The sequence below is a fragment of the Lepus europaeus genome, chromosome 3, assembly GCF_033115175.1.
Source record: "Lepus europaeus isolate LE1 chromosome 3, mLepTim1.pri, whole genome shotgun sequence".
Classification (NCBI taxonomy): Eukaryota; Metazoa; Chordata; class Mammalia; order Lagomorpha; family Leporidae; genus Lepus; species Lepus europaeus.
In genome coordinates, this window is record NC_084829.1 from 122544409 (window position 1) to 122559987 (window position 15579).

The following is a 15579-nucleotide window of genomic DNA, read 5'->3' on the forward strand; positions in this document are numbered from 1 at the left end:
AAATATCATTTGAAAGTGTTCTGGACAAATCCTAAAAGTAAAATATATACCCCCCAAAATCTCAAAGATGAGAGAGGTAAATATCAAAACTTTGCTTCTGTTCTTGGTTGCTAGTTAAGTATTTTGACAGTCCCAAATAAACTGGAATAAAATTTGACATACTGTACTTATGGATAAAATATCAAAATATTCATGGTATACTTCAATTAGTTCTATGTGATTATTTTTCCTTTTTAGTGGGAAATCTAAAATGCAAAACATTTTAAGATCCAACTAGACACTTGGTGAAACTGAAAATTATTTTGTTTTCTATCATAGCAAAATATTCCATTGAAAATATTTCATTTTTATTTACTACATACATTTTTATCCAAAATATTTCATAAATGATACAGGTTTTAAAAATCTAATAATTTTAATTTATGCTAAGGAATATAAAAATCTTGAAAACTGAAGAAAAGTTAATGCTCCAAAGTTTTAATTTCCCACATTTCTTAAAATATTGCATCGCACTAAATAAAAATGTTCTAAATTAAAATGTTTGTGGATCAGTAAAATAAAATAATTAAGATAAATTGTTTACTTTCATCCTTTCTGAAATATTTTTTAAAAAGTGTATATTTGGGGCCAGCGCTGTGGCACAGTGGGTTAAAGCCCTGGCCTGAAGAGCCCATATGGCCACCGGTTCTAGTACTGACTGATCTTCTTCCCATCCAGCTCTCTGCTATGGCCTTGGGCCTCTGCACCTGCGTGGGAGACCTGGAAGAAGCCCCTGGCTCCTGGCTTCAGATCAGCACAGCTCCAGCCGCTGTGGCCATCTGGGGAGTGAACCAGGGGATGGAAGACCTCTCTCTCTCTCTCTACCTCTCTCTGTAACTCTGTCTTTCAAATAAATAAAATAAATCTTTTTTAAAAAGTGTATATATATTATCTTATAAAACACAGTTTACAGATATTTGTAAGCCAAAGCTTATAAATAATTGAATTCGGGCTAAAAAGATAGTTCAAAGAGTGGATAAAACATAAAAATGAATTGCAAATTTCATATCATTTAGTTTACAATGAGGAAACATTATTTTCAGATTCACTCTCCAAATAACTTGCTCTATACTAAGGTTTAAAACTTCTTAAATTAAAATCCACTAGAAAACGATTCCTTGATTTTAGCCCTCAGATAAAATTATTGCCAGCATAAAGAAACATTTTATTTTGCAGTACTTCTAAGGATGATAATTTTCAGACATAGTCACGACAGGTTAGAACTCAGCACTTCAAATAGAGAGTCTCATGATTGGGTAGCAAAGAACTTCAGGTTTAAATTCTGTCCTATTAAATGCTGTGTCTCTGGGAAGTGGGGATGTAACTCTGCCATCAGCTTGTGAAGAGTGGCACAATTTGTCAGAAGCAAACCTTTCTAGAATCATATACATAGTCAATGAAAATTGGCAAATCACCCTGAGAGTTCTTTTATCAATGATGTTTTCATTATGAAATTAAATTAATCTGAATATTTTGACATATATTCTATACAGTGTGTTCCTCCAGTGGCATCAGGAATGTCTATAGTTGTTATACTTGTTCAACATTATTTGAATACCAATTTCCTAAGTAACTCCTTGAGAATTGCTGTCATTCTGTCAAGATTGCATTTGTACAAATAAGACAAATGTAATCATTATTCAGTCACTTATTAGAAGTTGTTTAGCTCAGAGCCAGTGCTGTGGCACAGTGGGTTAAAGACCAATTCTGCAGCGCCAGCATCATATATGGGCACCAGTTCGAGTCCTGGCTGCTCCACCTCCATGCCAGCTCTCTGCTATGGCCTGAAAGAGCAGGAGAAAACGACCCAAGTGGTTGGGGCCCTGAATCCACGTGACAGACCTGGAAAAAGCTCCTGGCTCCTGGCTTCGGATCAGCTCTGCTCTGGTTGTTGAGGCCATTTGGAGAGTGAACCAGTGGATGGATGATCTTTTTCTCTTTCTGGCTCAACCTCTATCTAAAACTCTGTCTTTTAAATAAATATAATAAATCTTAAAAAAAAAAAAGAAGTTGTTCAGCTCAAAAATTCAACACTTATCTAGTCATTGAATAATCCAGATGCTAACCAAAAACCCCTTGAAAAACAATTTAAAATGCATCTTTATATGCATGAGCACATTTTACTATGTCTATAAAGAAATACTAATTCCCAATTCGTTGAATTTCATTTCAAGAGTTTTTGCATATAGATACATATACATATATATATTGACACACACATACATACATATATGTATGTACGTATAATATTTTACCCTATTTGAAGTCTGGTTTCGCCCTTTAGCAGTTTTTAATTTCACTGCATCTGCTTCTTGCCCAATATTCTCTTAGAACAACCAGCTGCCTCCTCTGATTGTTTACCTTTCTGTTCTTGTTTTGAAACAGCAGCAGTTTCTTTGCTTTCCTTCTCTTTGGGTTTCGGTGTTTTCTCTACTTCTTTTGCCTTTGCAACCGTTTGTTTCACTTTCTCCTGTTTCACACCTTTCACTTCCTTCTTAGTCTTTTCTTCAATCTTTTCTTTAGTTCTGGCTTTCTTCTCCTCTGCAGAATTAAGAACAGTTGGATTATTATAGTCTATCTCCAACATAATATTTCATTTGTAATTGATTATTAAGAGCAATTTTTAAAGAGAATAAGGTAGAAAAGCAGTGTCCTTGACATAAGTACTTGTGATTATATTTAGAGTTTTATGCATTTATGCAGTACAATATTGGACTCACAAAAAAGCAAAAATCATAGTTCACTTGTAAGTTGGGAATCTTTCTGATTCATAAACTAAAATATCATTTTAAAATAATCAGGAACAGGCCGGCGCCGTGGCTCAACAGGCTAATCCTCCGCCTTGCGGCGCCGGCACACCGGGTTCTAGTCCCAGTCGGGGCACCGGATTCTGTCCCGGTTGCCCCTCTTCCAGGCCAGCTCTCTGCTGTGGCCAGGGAGTGCAGTGGAGGATGGCCCAAGTGTTTGGGCTCTGCACCCCAGGGGAGACCAGGATAAGCACCTGGCTCCTGCCATCCGAACAGCGCGGTGCGCCGGCCGCAGCGCGCTACCGCGGCGGCCATTGGAGGGTGAACCAACGGCAAAAGGAAGACCTTTCTCTCTGTCTCTCTCTCACTGTCCACTCTGCCTGTCAAAAAATAAAAAAATAAAAAATAAATAAATAAATAAAAGAAAAAAAATAATCAGGAACATAGCATGTCAACAAGGAGGCATTAGAAATATGCAGGGAGTGTATAATAAGCATGTTCAGTGAAAGACAATTTCCACACCAAAGAATCTAAAGAACTTGTCTCTTAGTAAGATTGTGATCATTTTGCTTCACAACTGAAAAATCTTGAGTTTGATTCAAGAAAAAGAAATGCAAGCACAACAATTTTTAAAATGTGACTATTAAGAATGCACATGTAAAATTACCTACACTGTTATTGACTAATAAAAATAAAACAATGAAATCCCTTTGAAGATAACTAAGATACATAACCTCAAATGATTTAGCTTAAATAGACAAAGGGTGAAGACATTGGATTTTTTTTTTCTCACGTCAAGTCAAATATAATAATTCTAAGTGCTTTTAAGGCCTTAAGTATATTCTCGGAAATAGAAAAGACTTGAAAATAGAATATACATGAACATATGCATGAATTAAATTTTATATAATATAAACACATATATAAATTTAATACTATGTGCATTTGGAAGAGTGAACTGAGAGAAAGATTTATCAGTCAGTCCATTACTTTATAAAAGCAATAATTATAAAATGGTACACTATTCTGGAAATTATTCATAATGGATACTGTGCATTGGACATTATTTATTGTATACAACAACAAAAACACACCACTGTAAGTCTACTGAAATGTTGGAATCTCTTATTATTTGCTACTTCAATGTGCAACTTTTATTGTCACTTGTTTAAAAGATTTGATGAAACAGTGGAATCAAGTTTCGTGACTTGGAATGCTGAACAATGACTAAGTCAAATAGATATGATGAAACTTTAAAACAATGTTTCCAAAATCAAGCTAAAATGTGTTTATTTGTTGCAAAAATATTTTAAATACTTGGATAGTTCTTTCATAACATATTTCTCATGAACTGATAATTGGAGGTGTTGTGGAGAAAATAAAAAGTGAAACTGTCCACATGCTAGCTACATGCTAGTTAGGCAGCAGAAGCATAACCATCTGTAGTACTGCATTTAATCGACTGGACCAACCCTCCTAACACAATAGTCCTCAGAAATTTTTCAGGAAAATGTGGATACTGCTTTAGAAGTAAGAGATTTCTGCCGTGAACAACTAATTTTGTAAACAATAAACCACTTTCTTCACTATGAAATTCCTCAAAGCTAAATCCTTACTGTGAAATTGCTCAAAGCTAGAGTGTAATGATGATCTTAAAGAAGGAAGATTATGCTATACACATTATGCAAAGTTATTTGATCATAAAATTCTCCCAGAAATATCACTCAAGTACTTCATAAATTTCCATAGTTTTGTGGCTTCTGCGATTATTCTCAGAATTTTCTTCCTCTTCCTATAAACCATTTCTATTTCTTCTTTGCTTGTTTCTCTTTCCTGCAGCAAACTCATACATTTCTGTGACTGGAAACACCATCTTTCGACATATGACTATTAATCAAGATCATTCCAGAACCCCACACTGAAATGTTTATGAGTGGAGAGAAAGATCCACCAGGATGGCCAACAGCACTTCAAAGTCATACAAACTCTTAGATGATCACATTGAAAGCCTCCAGAGAGCAGATCAGCTTGGGCTCACAGTTAGGTGATAGACGTCTTTACGTCAGCACAGTTAATATAATTATTTGAAGAACTTTCAGTATAATATTTAAAACTCTGTGACACTTAACTTCATCTTCTCTCTCCTCTCTTAGCATCTCTCTAGAAGTTACTTCCTACACTAGATCAGTTCCTTTTTCTTAAATATCTCACGTATTTCTGTGTAAAACATAAAACAATGTCTTCATTATATTTCCTATGTTTTCCATTAACCTAAAAACTGTCATATTCAATTCACATGCAAAACTTGCCTCAACTATTGTATTTAACCATTTCTTCTCCTTAGCTTCCCTTTGCCTGAATTTTTATTAAAGCACACATTTTATTACTTATTTTATATCAGAAGTATTTCATCTGTCTTTCCTACCAGCCTGAAGACAATTTGATGACAGGAACTTTATTATTCATTATTTATTATTTATTTTGTATCACCATAGCTTCCAACATATTGCTTTTTTCCAGAGAAAACAGAAAGCTGTATACTGATTAGCAATCTTTATCAAGGAGAGAGTAAAATGCATAACATAGGTGTATACATATATATATATATATTTAGAAATAAACTTGTTCTAACTTGGAAATTTTGCCAACTTTTTTTTTTTTTTGCCTATTTGTTTTTGTGTGAAAAAGTAACTGTTGGCTACCATGTACTTGCAAACCTGATTTAATCATAGTTTCACACTATAGAATTAAAGATGTGTGAAAATCAGATCTGCTTTTAATGTAATTATAATTTATAAATGGACAAATGATTTTTAGAGAAAAGACCACGTTGAAAATCTGTCACTATCATTGATTTTGAGAATAAAAATACAGAATTTCTCTATCTACTTTAGACATTTGTCAGTGACCTGCACACTTGAAACATGTAAAATTGCTTCACTTAAACATAAATGATGGGAACTCAATAATTATGTGAATGCAATGAGGAAAATATATTGTACCTAAGTACCATCAATTTTCTATTATTTTTACATTAAAATGGGTTTATAGTCTTAAGTTTTATGCCAAAATATTTTTCCTTATTTTATCAAAAAGAATTTCTATGACATTTACACTTAGGGATTTGTGAAAAAAGTAAAAGGCAAAGATTATTGCCACGTTGTATTCAAATATTACAGTTTTATTTAGGAAGAACTTTTAGTCAGAACTTATCTACACTGGAAAGTAAATTGCCAAATGGTTTAATCAAAAGTGTGACATCAGTATATTTAATCCAGTTTTAGAATTAGTATTATCTATTAATAACTGTAAAATAATCTAATGCCAAAGTAGGGAAACAACATTACCTATTGAACATACTACTAAAAGAAACATATTTGGAATTAGGAAGTAAGAGATTTTATCTCTCATTTACTAAGGAACTCCAAGCTATGTAATTTCTATGTGTCTCAGTTTCTCTGAATTAAAAAAAATAATAATAATGAATCACCTCTCTAGTACTTTCTTCTCTGGGAACTATAGAGGGAAGTAACATAATGAACAAAAGAACTTTAAACTTTGTAAAATAACTACACAACATTTTATAATATTGAAAGGTAACACTCTACGTTCCTAGACTTTTGGGGGGTTTCCCTAAAAGCCACTAATCATTGATTATCATACTATACTTATTTCACAGATGAGGAATCTAAGAATCAGAAAAGCCAATTGCCAAAGATGGTACATCTTAATGAATCAGGAGTAGAAGTGGCAAAACCAGAACATCTACTTCATTTCCCGAACACACCAAATTGTATAATATTATTAATGTTCTCCTCTGAAGATGAACCAGAAAATGCATTTTAAGACATATAAGAGTAGAAATAAAATATACATAGACCAAGTAAACACAGTAAAATGTCTCCCTGAAAGGGATTAAATCAGTAGTTGCCTCTCCTATTTCATTAACAAATAAAACAAAACAAATAAAAAACAAGCATGTGAACAGACATGTGAAGACTGTGATTTCCAAGCACATTAGACAGCCTGACCCAAACTTCACTCTTTCCACTTCAACTCTGTTTCCATCATTGTCTCATTCTTTTCCTCTTTAAAAATAAATAACAGTAGAAATAGATTTCACAGTGTATATGGGACTCTGCCCATGTATCAGGGTCTGGATTGAAACATCCACTGTGGGGCCGGTGCCGTGGCTCACTTGGTCCTCTGCCCGCGGCACTGGCATCCTATGTGGGCACTGGGTTCTAGTCCCAGTTGCTCCTTTTCCAGTCCAGCTCTCTGCTGTGGTCTGGGAGGATAGTGGAGGATGGCCCAAGTGCTTGGGCCCTGCACCCACATGGGAGACCAGGAGGAGGCGCCTGGTTCCTGGCTTCAGATTGGCGCAGCGCTGGCTGTAGCAGCCATTTGGGGAGTGAACCAATGGAAGGAACTCCTTTCTCTCTGTCTTCTATCTCTGTCTATAACTCTACCTGTCAAATAAATAATAATAATAATAAAGAAGCATCCACTGTTCCTCAAAAGGAAGTCTCTGGGCCAGCTGTGCTTGGAACAGAGCAGGAGATACTTCGTTCCATGGGCATGTCTCTGCAAATCAGAGGTGTGCAGAGGTAGATTCTCCAGTGATTCTGATATTTCAAAGGTAATTTATCTTTGTTTCTAACTCACATGTCACACACTATACTTTACACCTTTTAAATCTTATTCTGTTTCCATAGAAGCTAATCATCATGTACTTACTATTCCTAACATAGCACACACACATATTATAAAAAATGAAAGTTACATGTGAATGTACACGTGTGTGTGCTTGTGTGGTTTGTGTACCTCTCTCTCTCCCATAAGGATGTATGCAAATAGAAAACATTTGTTGCAAACATACTCAGTGATGCTCTCAATAACCCCCACTTTCTAGTATTAACACCCTTGTGTGATTTTCTTCCTAAAAATATGGGCTGGCCTAGGAATTTGTAACATATGGCAAAAGTGATCAAATGTAACTTCCATGATGAGTTAATGTAGGATTGTGATGTCTGTCTTGATAATTCCCTCTTTCTGGCTAGGTTTGATGAAGTTGACTATCAAGTGATGATCCTTCAAGCCAACAGCCAGCAAGGGACCAAAGCTTTCAAACAACCCTGGAGAATGAACAACAATGTACATGAGTTTGGAAATGATTTTCCCTCAACTGAACCTTCAAATGAGAGTGCATCCCTGGTTAACACAGTGCTGGCAATCTCCTGAGAGATTGTGGAAAAGGACCATTGAACTAATTCATGCACAGATTCTTGACCTGCAGAAACTGTGAGACAATAATGTGCATTGCTTTAAGTCTCAGAGTTCATGATAATGTTCTAAACAGCAATAAAGCAGGGCCAGCACTGTGGTATAGCAGGTAAAGCCACCACCTGTGCCTGAATCCTATATGGGCGATGTTTCAAATCCCCTCTTCTCCACTTCTGATCCAGCTCTCTGCTATGGCCTGGGAATGCAGTAGAAGAGAGCTCAAGTGTTTGGGCACTAGCACCCATGTGGGAGAACCAGAAGCTCCTGGCTCCTGGCTCCTGGCTTTGGATCGGCCCAACCAGCCGTTGCAGCTATTTGGAGGGATAACCAGCCGAAGAAAGAATTCTTTCTCTGCCTCTCTGTAGCTCGGCCTTTCAAATAAATAAATATTAAAAATAAACAGCAATAAAGAACTAATACATATTAAAAATATGCCTGTTGAATGAATGAATTATGCTTGAAGCCTTTATTTAATTATCTTTGGAAAGAATATTCACTTTATATTACTATGCCTGAATTTATGACTGAATCCAACTGTGTATTAATGATATGGACTTGACCTGGCCAACTGTTTTTTTTTTTTCTCTGAAGATCAGTTTCCTCGCTATTGAGTGATCTCTAATAGATCTATGAAAATTTCATTACATATATATATATATATATACTTTATTACATATGATATAATTTCATTCATATCTGTGAAATGGAAGAAAAATCACATAGAACAAAATTGCATTTCAATCTTTTAGACTAAATTCATGCTAAATTCCTAGAAACAATCTTTATTTTAAAATTCAACAATTTTAATTCAGTAAAAATATTTCACATTATAGATTATTTAAATATATATATGTCTCACATACGTTATTATTTTGTATTTTATGAACATTTTTGAAAATAGAAACTATTTTACTGAAATTATTGATTTCTTGAAAATATTAACACCATATGAAACCTATGTTATAAAATATGAAGAAGACATTTAAATTAGAGTATAAAATTGAACTACAGTTAAAATTCATGCTTTTCTAATACCAAACAATCGATAGATATTTTAAAGTAGAAAAATCTGGTTTGCTGCCGGCGCTGCGGCTCAGTAGGCTAATCCTCTGCCTGTGGCGCCAGCACACCAGGTTCTAGTCCTGGTCAGGGCGCTGGATTCTGTTCCGGTTGCCCCTCTTCCAGGCCAGCTCTCTGCTGTGGCCCGGGAGTGCAATGGAGGATGGTCCAAGTGCTTGGGCCCTGCACCCCATGGGAGACCAGGAGAAGCACCTGGCTCCTGGCTTCGGATCAGCGCGGTGCGCTGGCCGCAGCCCGCCAGCAGCAGCGGCCATTGGAGGGTGAACCAATGGCAAAAGGAAGACCTTTCTCTATGTCTCTCTTCTCTCTCTCTCTCTCTCTCTCTCACTGTCCACTCTGCCTGTCAGAAAAAAAGAAAGAACGAACGAACGAACGAAAGAAAGAAAGAAAGAAAGAAAGAAAGAAAGAAAGAAAGAAAGAAAAAGAAAAATCTGGTTTGCTCAATCTTCCAAGAAACATAATGATATAGTCATATTCTAAATTTGGGTCATATTATCAAGATATGTTCCATTTTCAGTCTTAAGACTGATCAATATGTACTCATGAAAAAAATCCTAAAATCAATTTCAAGGTATAACATTTTTCAAGAACTGTAAACCAAAAGTTATGATAATATCCTATTGATGTAGTAACGCATTAAAACACATTTAGCTACATAAAGCTATACCCATTTTTTATCTTCCAATTTTTGTGATTCAAAATTGTTGACTTAAAATGGCTCAACTGGTTTGTATGGATAGGGCTTATAAGGCTAAAATCAAGTTGTCAACAGGGTTGCGTTTCTTATCACAGTCTCTTGGGACAACTGGCATCCAGGCTTATTCAGTATGGGGATAGAATTCACTTCCTGCTTTTTTCCCTGTGCCCCTCTCAATTTCACACCAATCAAGGGGAATAAGCCCTCACACTTCAAGTTTCACTTTCTTTTCTGCTGAGTCTCTGTTATAAATACTTTTTATAGTACATTGAACCCACCCATATAATTCAGGATCATCTCTGCACTTTATATCAACTTTCACTCCCTTTTGCAAAATTATTTTTATCATGTAATGTAACATAGCTGTGAGGATGACATTAAGAGGTAAAAATCATGGAGACTAAAATTCTAGCAATTATGTATAATGATTTTGCATTTTCTCTCACATTTTGAAATTATCTTTTAAGTTTTTAGTTTTATTATTATTTTGGATATTAATTTGTAAGCATGAGGGTAAAATTCTTTTTTATGTAAGTGAAGTATCGAATGGTTACAAATGTCCAGCTGTTACCCCAAATGTAATTATTTAAAGTAAAAAGAAAGAAAAATAATATTGAGAAAAGATACCTTTTGTCACTGTCTTTGTTTCTGGTTTTTCTTTTTTCTCAAGTTTTTCCTTGTGAGTTGCTTAAACAGAAAATGTTTACATTAGTATATGATTTTAACAGATTTCAAAACAAGTTTATGCTTGATCCCAGTTCTATAATTATCGAAATCATGAAATATTTTAAAGTCTTACAATGTTAATGAGCCTAATTCAGGAACAAAAAGTTACCAATGTAAGTGTAAAGTTCAATGTAAAGCACTTGCCATTAAGACTAAGAAAGTGTGTTGAAAGCTAGACATAACTTCCTTCTTCTTAAGAAATAGATAGAGCTTTCAAGGAGGAAAAACTGAGGGAACAAGGTTATAAGAATTTGTTGAAATATATATCATTGTGTCAAGAAGAAGTACCCTCTTTATAATTAATAACAAGAAATATTTAAATCAGGACTAAATTTTGATTAAGCACAGTGTTTCTCAACAGGGGCACAATTGACATTTGGGAAAGAACAGTTCTTCACTGTATATAATTGTCTTACATGCTGAAAAGTGTACATAATTTCCAGTGCCTGTTTACCAAATGCCCTGCATTCCAGTGTCATTTTTAACAACCAAAAGATTTCCAAACATTTCCCAAAGGATAACACCTTTCATTGAGAATCAACAAAAGCATATATAGTAATTCAAATAAAGATTACTAATTGAGTGCAGCTTCTTAATTGAACAGTGTTCCATATCTTTAAAACATTGCACATTCTCATTTTTACCTAATAAATTTATAAATAAGTATGATTTTTTCAACTTCTATTTAATGTAGATACCCAAATGAAGTCTTATGTCACATAGTGACAAAAGTAGATTATAGAACTACAATAGCATGTCCAGCTAATTCTTACAGTTCAGATACATGGGTATTAATCTGTTTGGTTTGGTAGTTTCCCAAATTATTCTTTTATTTTTCAATTCCCACGCATAAATTTTGGGAAATTCAGTGATAAAAGGAGAGACTTAATTAAATCTTGGGTTTAAGAAAGGAGTTGGCCAGCACCATGGCTCAATAAGCTCAATAGGCTAATCCTCCGCCTGCGATGTCAGCACACTGGGTTCTAGTCGCGGTTGAGGCACCAGTAGCTCCTCTTCCTGTACAGCTGTCTGCTGTGGCCCAGGAGTGCAGTGGAGGATGGCCCAAGTACTTAGGCCCTGCACCCCATGGGAGACCAGGAGAAGCACCTGGCTCCTGGTTTCAGATCAGCGCTGTGTGCTGGCCGCAGCCGGCCATTAGGGGGTGAACCAACGGCAAAGGAAGACCTCTCTGTCTCTCTCTCTCACTATCCACTCTGCCTGTCAAAAAAAAAAAAAGAAAGGCGTCAAATTGAGCCCCAAATACTTCTGTTTCTCCGACTAAATAATAAAAATAGTAAGCTGCAGAAGCTTTACTTATAGCAGGGAAAAAGTGTGCTTCAAATATGTATTTCTGAAAACATTCTCCTTAAATTCACTCTATGAAATATATAATAATTGAAAATTTGATTGTGTGTATGGTAAAGAAAGCTTTATGTAAAAGAAGAAATTAGCAAATAACTTCAATGATTGTTGTCAAAAGCTGAAGTAGTTAACAACTGCCACCAGCAGAAGTGATTACATAAGTAAAAAGTTAAAATAGGCAGCACTGAATATGATACTTGCTTCATTTTTGTTGACTGTCCATGCTGTATCTCACTGTGAGTGCTCCAATAAGCATAAAGGATTGGAAATTTATTCAAAAAGTTTGTTATTTGAATCTTCTAAGAGGAGATCACACACACCATTCTAACAAACTTTAAAATGTATTTATTTTGTAAAGTTATAGTTATATATATTTTTATTTTCTAGATATATATTTAAATGCTAGATATAATAGTAAGAAAAATATATTAAATTTCTTTTATTATTAAATTATAATATTTACTGAACTGTATTAGTATAATCAATATTCTATTGACTACTAAAAAAATAAATTCAGTCTTTTAATAGTTTTCCCAGAATCAAGAGATGTGTTAGTCTGGTAGAAAACTTAAAGCACAATGTCTGACTGAAGACCAAGCGTTCCTGACAAATGCAGAGCAGCCAAGAGAGCCGGTGCCTCCTCCTTCTCCAGGGAGCCAGCCTCCTCACCAGGCCTCCTGATCTCCTATTTTGGGATATGAGTAATAACTTGGACAATGTTAGGATTAGCAGCACTATGCTAAGCTAAGTATGGTACCATTTACCTACTGTCATGGGTCTCAATTCAAAGAACTTATTAAAAATTGCTTAATTGATATACAGTAAGTAAAAGAACACTTATAGCATTTTATTTCTGTTCCTCAATTTTGATAAATTTCCTGCAACGTTTATAATTTAAGGGGGAAAATGTCTCAACTATTTTTAACAGACAATATTTTTAACAAATAATATTTTTGGTGGTGAAAGTTGAAAAATAATCAAGAATATCATATTATGCAATTTAATCAGAGTACACAAAAACTTGGTGTTAATAATTCTGTAAAACTCACTAGTAAATGGGAAATGGACACCTGTCTCCAGAGCAAGAGAAAGGAGATGAAAATATGGGCATTCATGGCTACTATCACTGATTATAATTTTCAAGTGTCAATCTATAGTGAACATAATGTGTGATAACACATTCTAACACATTGTACCTAAGTAAAATGTTTCACAGAATGAGAAAATTCAATGAACTCTGCATACTGTGGTAACATAAATCAGCTGAAACCTGGTCCTAATATGCCAGACATGAAATACTTTAAACCAATTGCAAAAATAAAATTATAAACTTATTTTACATAGTACACTCAACTGGATTTTTGATGAATTAAAGTTTGGTATATAAAGTGTGAAACTAACTTTTTAAATTTGAAGGAAACAAAATATATTGATGACTATTAAATTAATCTTTTGGCTGAAGATGTGAAAGCAGCCATGCCACAGAGAATGTCAATATATTTAGTTATCTTAAAAAATTAATGAAGCTAAATGCATACACACAAGCATACACATATATTTCCCAATCACACAGACAGAAATCCCACATTAGCTTCAAAACAAATTGAGAAAGACATTTAAAAATCCATGATAAGCCTAGGGGCATATATTCCCAAATGACATGCATACATACTCTTAGGAGAAATGGGAAATGAGTACAAAGAGTTATACAAAAAGAAATACGCATCATTAAAAATCATATTAAAATGTATGAAACATGAAAATAACAGTTAAAAGACATGGTGAGAGAAATTATTCTGATTTAAATATTATGTATGTCTTTTAATAAGAATTAGGAAAAGAATTATTTATTCATATGTAAATATCTAAGATACACTTTTAGATCATAAAAATTAAAGTAGAAAATACACAGGATTTTGTATGAAAATACAGATTTTAATACTATGTTAATGAAATATGTTATATGATATTATTTATGTTATAGTAATATTAATGCATTAATACTAGCAAAAGTTGATAACAGATTATTAATTAAACTCATACTAGGTTTTATGGTGAGAATACAAAGGTCGGATCCAATGTGTATAGTGAAGGTGGGAACAAGGCGAGAATGTTTCCTCAGTGTGTCTTTATGAGTTGAACAATGAGGTTGAATTTCCAATCTAGTCTAAATACCTAGATGAAATTTAAAAATTAAAAATATCCACTAGGTAATTAAAATATGCAGCTTAAAATAATGGCACTTGCTTTATTTGTATCTATCTGTGGTGAGGCAGTCTAACAACTATTGGGAAAATTTGCCACAACTTTTCTACCGCTTAAAGTAGTAACAGAATTTGAGGGTCTTGAGTCTTCATATTCTTCAATCCAGAAATTCCACTTTCCAGAGTACATTTTGAGGAAATAATCATAATATCATTTCTAAAAGAAGATATATGTTGTCATCTAAACTCTGAATATAAAGAAGGGGCTGTTAAAGAGGAGGATTCAAAGTCTGCCAGAGCATAAAAACATCATACCTTTTTTTTCAGGTTTTTCTTTCTCCTTTACTTTTTCTTTTTCTTTTTCTTTGTGTATCACTGGAAAGAAACAGATAATCAGAGAATTGTTTTCATTTAAATAAAAATAATAAAATGACAGTTTTATGTCCAAAATTGTTCTACTTTTAGAGATATTTTTAACTGACATGAAGTTTTATATACTTAGAGGTTTAAATTTCAAGATAATAATAGATTTATATTTTCTTTCTATTTTTATTTCAAAGTCAAGGGCAAACTAGTACAAATTCAAATCTGACTGCAAATATAAGAAAACCTCTCGATTCTTCCAACTCTTTTCATTTTATGAATTTGAGAATAAAAAAAAAATCCACAATATATGCTAAAGGACCCCAGTTCTAATATTGAATAAATGGCAGAAATTCAAGGATGGGGCTGGCACTGTGCTGTAGGGGTAAAGCTGCCGCCTGCAGTACCAGCATCCCATATGGGGACTGGTTCAAGTTCCTGCTCCAATTCTGATCCAGCTCTGCTATGGCCTGGGAAAGCAGTAGAAGATGGCCCAAGTGCTTGGGCCCCTGCAACTGCATGGGAAACCTGGAAGAAGCTCCTGGCACCTGGCTTTGAATTGGCACAGCTCCAGCCAGTGTGGCCATTTGGGGAGTGAACCAGAGGATGGATGACCTCTCTCTCTCCCTCTCTCTCTCTCTCTCTGCCTCTGCCTCTCTGTAATTCTGCCTTTCAAATAAATAATAAATACATATTTTTAAAAAGAAAATAAATACAAGGATGAAAATACAGAAACATAAATATCTTTTTGCATCTGAAGAAAAAAATAATCAACCTAAATTTTTTGGGTTAAATCTCTTTAGGAACATTCTATACATTTTTTTTGCCAATTTACTGGAATAAGACTATAATGACACCAAATCTTTCAAACACAAAAAATTAATTTAATATGATTATGAATAAATTAATTATTATAATAGGACCCAATTTATATCATAATCTTAGCTCATACTTTATTCATAATCCTTATGAATTACCCAAGCTACAGAAATGGATCTCATCTCTGATTGGTTTCTTTCACTCTTATTTGCCAGTTCTGTTGATTTGCCAAGCTCTGTGTATCTTTTCTTTCTGTTGA

General features: G+C 34.3%; 1 protein-coding gene and 1 long non-coding RNA gene across 6 annotated transcripts in view; one reads left to right on the top strand and one right to left on the bottom strand.

The window, feature by feature from the left end:
• The window catches only part of LOC133756171 (uncharacterized), a 62185-nt gene extending 53752 nt beyond the window's left edge, over positions 1 to 8433 (top strand). Inside the window, exons 3-4 of one of the 3 annotated variants that reach the window (XR_009865521.1) lie at positions 7847 to 7940; positions 8252 to 8433. This is a non-coding gene — a long non-coding RNA (uncharacterized LOC133756171). Of the gene's footprint in view, positions 1 to 717; positions 805 to 7846; positions 7941 to 8251 lie in introns of those variants that run through there. The other 2 variants (XR_009865522.1, XR_009865519.1) reach the window with 2 other exon arrangements.
• TRDN (triadin) overlaps positions 1 to 15579 on the bottom strand; it is a 147116-nt gene that overhangs the window by 4018 nt on the left and 127519 nt on the right. For 2 of the 3 annotated variants that reach the window (XM_062186708.1, XM_062186709.1), the window contains exons 6-8: positions 14454 to 14513; positions 10474 to 10533; positions 2401 to 2580 (exon numbers count right to left, since the gene is read on the bottom strand). In XM_062186708.1, the coding sequence (XP_062042692.1) occupies positions 2401 to 2580; positions 10474 to 10533; positions 14454 to 14513 (300 nt within the window). Of the gene's footprint in view, positions 1 to 2335; positions 2581 to 10473; positions 10534 to 14453; positions 14514 to 15579 lie in introns of those variants that run through there. The other variant, XM_062186710.1, reaches the window with a different exon arrangement.